This window comes from Dreissena polymorpha, chromosome 3 (assembly GCF_020536995.1).
Source record: "Dreissena polymorpha isolate Duluth1 chromosome 3, UMN_Dpol_1.0, whole genome shotgun sequence".
In the NCBI taxonomy this organism is placed as follows: Eukaryota; Metazoa; Mollusca; class Bivalvia; order Myida; family Dreissenidae; genus Dreissena; species Dreissena polymorpha.
This window is the reverse complement of record NC_068357.1, coordinates 105,530,209-105,532,113: the sequence shown is the minus strand read 5'-3', so window position 1 is coordinate 105,532,113 and position 1,905 is coordinate 105,530,209. Positions and strand designations below refer to the sequence as shown.

Here is a 1,905-nt window from a genome sequence, read left to right as displayed (position 1 = left end):
GCAAAATTTACCTTGTACACATTGTAGGACTATATTTATCTTCTTTAAACTTGGTCAGAAGATTTATTTCAAAGTATATCTTAGTCCAGTTCGAAACAGGGTCACGTGAGGTCAAAGAATATGTAAAAAAAATATGTCACTAGGTCAAACTAAAGATAAAGCTTGTTAACAAACATGACTATTACGATTTTCTATTGGGTCTTAATGCCTTCGCACCAATATGAGTCAAGTACGTTACTTAATAGAACTGTATCACAATCAAAAGCAGTTTTACGTTAAGAAATTTGCAAATAAACACAGCGATGTTTAAGTATTTCGGTAAAATAAAAAATTTTAACACGGGATTTTATATGAGATGGATGAGATCTAGTTACTGGGATATTGTTACTGATGTACCAAAATCGTTTCGCGCAAAAAAATAAACAAATTAACATCCATTTGTTATCAATATTACGATTAAAAAGAGAAATACATTTTACTCAATAAGTTAGAAGCGAAATGAGCTTTTGATTATTATGAAGAAAAAATCTTTCATGCGAAACTTTCTTTTTTGTACAAATAATCTTTCAAATAAATTTAATTCGAAATGAAAGATTTTTGTGAGATAACGGCGCATGTTTGACCTGAAAGGAGTAGCATTCTCTCATCTTCAATTATGGTTTCTACCGGGGCCCGTTTTTCTTTGACAAAGATACAGTTGAATAAATCGATGGATTGTATATAATTCTGATCTTCTTGCTGTTGGTTCATTCTAAGTATTTTCTTTTCAATCATGGATTCCATTACGGCTAAATAATACGAAAAGGATGTCAGTTAAGAATTGTTCAAGTACGAATGCCTTAAGGACCTAGACCTATTTGTCCTTGACAATTCAATCCGCGAGAGCACGGTGGGGCAACTGAGAGGTCACACTATCAAGGACAAGTGGGAGATATTCAACGAGATTACAAAATGCGGCTTCCGTAACCGAATAGCGGCAAGCTACCACCACCAGAGAAGAGTAGACGACGAATTCGTGAAGGAACTCTTAGCCAAGGGCGATGATCCAGACGGTCTCTGGGCGTTCAGTGGAGTCACCGAAGGTACCCTTTTCAAGCTGTATACCTGTCATTGTCTACGACCTTCTCATTCTGTTTCGTGAGTCATCTGTCTGCATTCTAACAATATTTCCTTCTTATAAAATATCCATATGTGCAAGGGTCTATAACATCACCATGAACAAATATTGTTTTGACTCTTTTCCAGGCATCATTAAAAAGGTACTGGAAAACATCAATTCCAGTTGTTTTGGAGTTGTAGGGAACTCTACCTACAACTTCAAGAAGTTCACCGTAGGCGACATGTGTAGCCTTATAGAGACGTTGGTAAAATGGGTGAAAACCAATTTAGGTTCGAGTTCCAAGATCCTGGTTAGTCTCAGGAATCAACCCGATATAATGCCAACAAAACCCAAGCGTGTGTTTCACGTTGTCGACTTCTTAGCCAGACTGAACCTTTTGTTTGGAATAATCTTTGAAGAACCACGAGGTAAATCGCTGCTCGAAGAATGCGCTACTTGGGCAAAGTTCATTCGTAAGGTGATGGACAGTGTCAACTGGAAAGGAAATCTGCTAGCTCACGTGCATGAAAAGTTTGGTTACATGGATGCAACTGCCTGAGCGGTAAGGCCTACCATTACACCGTCTATACGTTTACTGATATGCCCAGCAGGCATACATTATACGTCTGTGTACGACTCATTTTTTAGACGTCGTGAGTGGCATTAACACGAGGAGATCGAAAAAAAAATTGTTTGCATGCTGAGCGTAAAGTTTACTTTCTGTACGCTCCACACCAAAAATAAGGAGCACATCGACTTTGTTGTTAGACATTGTTGTATTTTAATCAATTTTATTTGTTCCCGTT

The 1,905-nt window shown here is 37.5% G+C and overlaps 1 protein-coding gene across 1 annotated transcript; it reads left to right on the top strand.

Annotated features, from left to right (window-relative positions):
• Positions 1-220: 220 nt before the first annotated feature.
• LOC127872468 (uncharacterized) lies at positions 221-1,658 on the top strand. Its single transcript, XM_052415802.1, has 3 exons — positions 221-229; positions 845-1,082; positions 1,246-1,658. The coding sequence occupies exons 1-3, from the start codon at positions 221-223 to the stop codon at positions 1,656-1,658; spliced, it is 660 nt and encodes a 219-aa protein (XP_052271762.1).
• The last annotated feature ends 247 nt before the right edge of the window (positions 1,659-1,905 follow it).

Coding starts and splice junctions, on each gene's coding strand:
- LOC127872468 (XM_052415802.1), top strand. Junction 1,083..1,245: donor GTTCAGTGGAGTCACCGAAG/GTACCCTTTTCA, acceptor ACTCTTTTCCAG/GCATCATTAAAAAGGTACTG.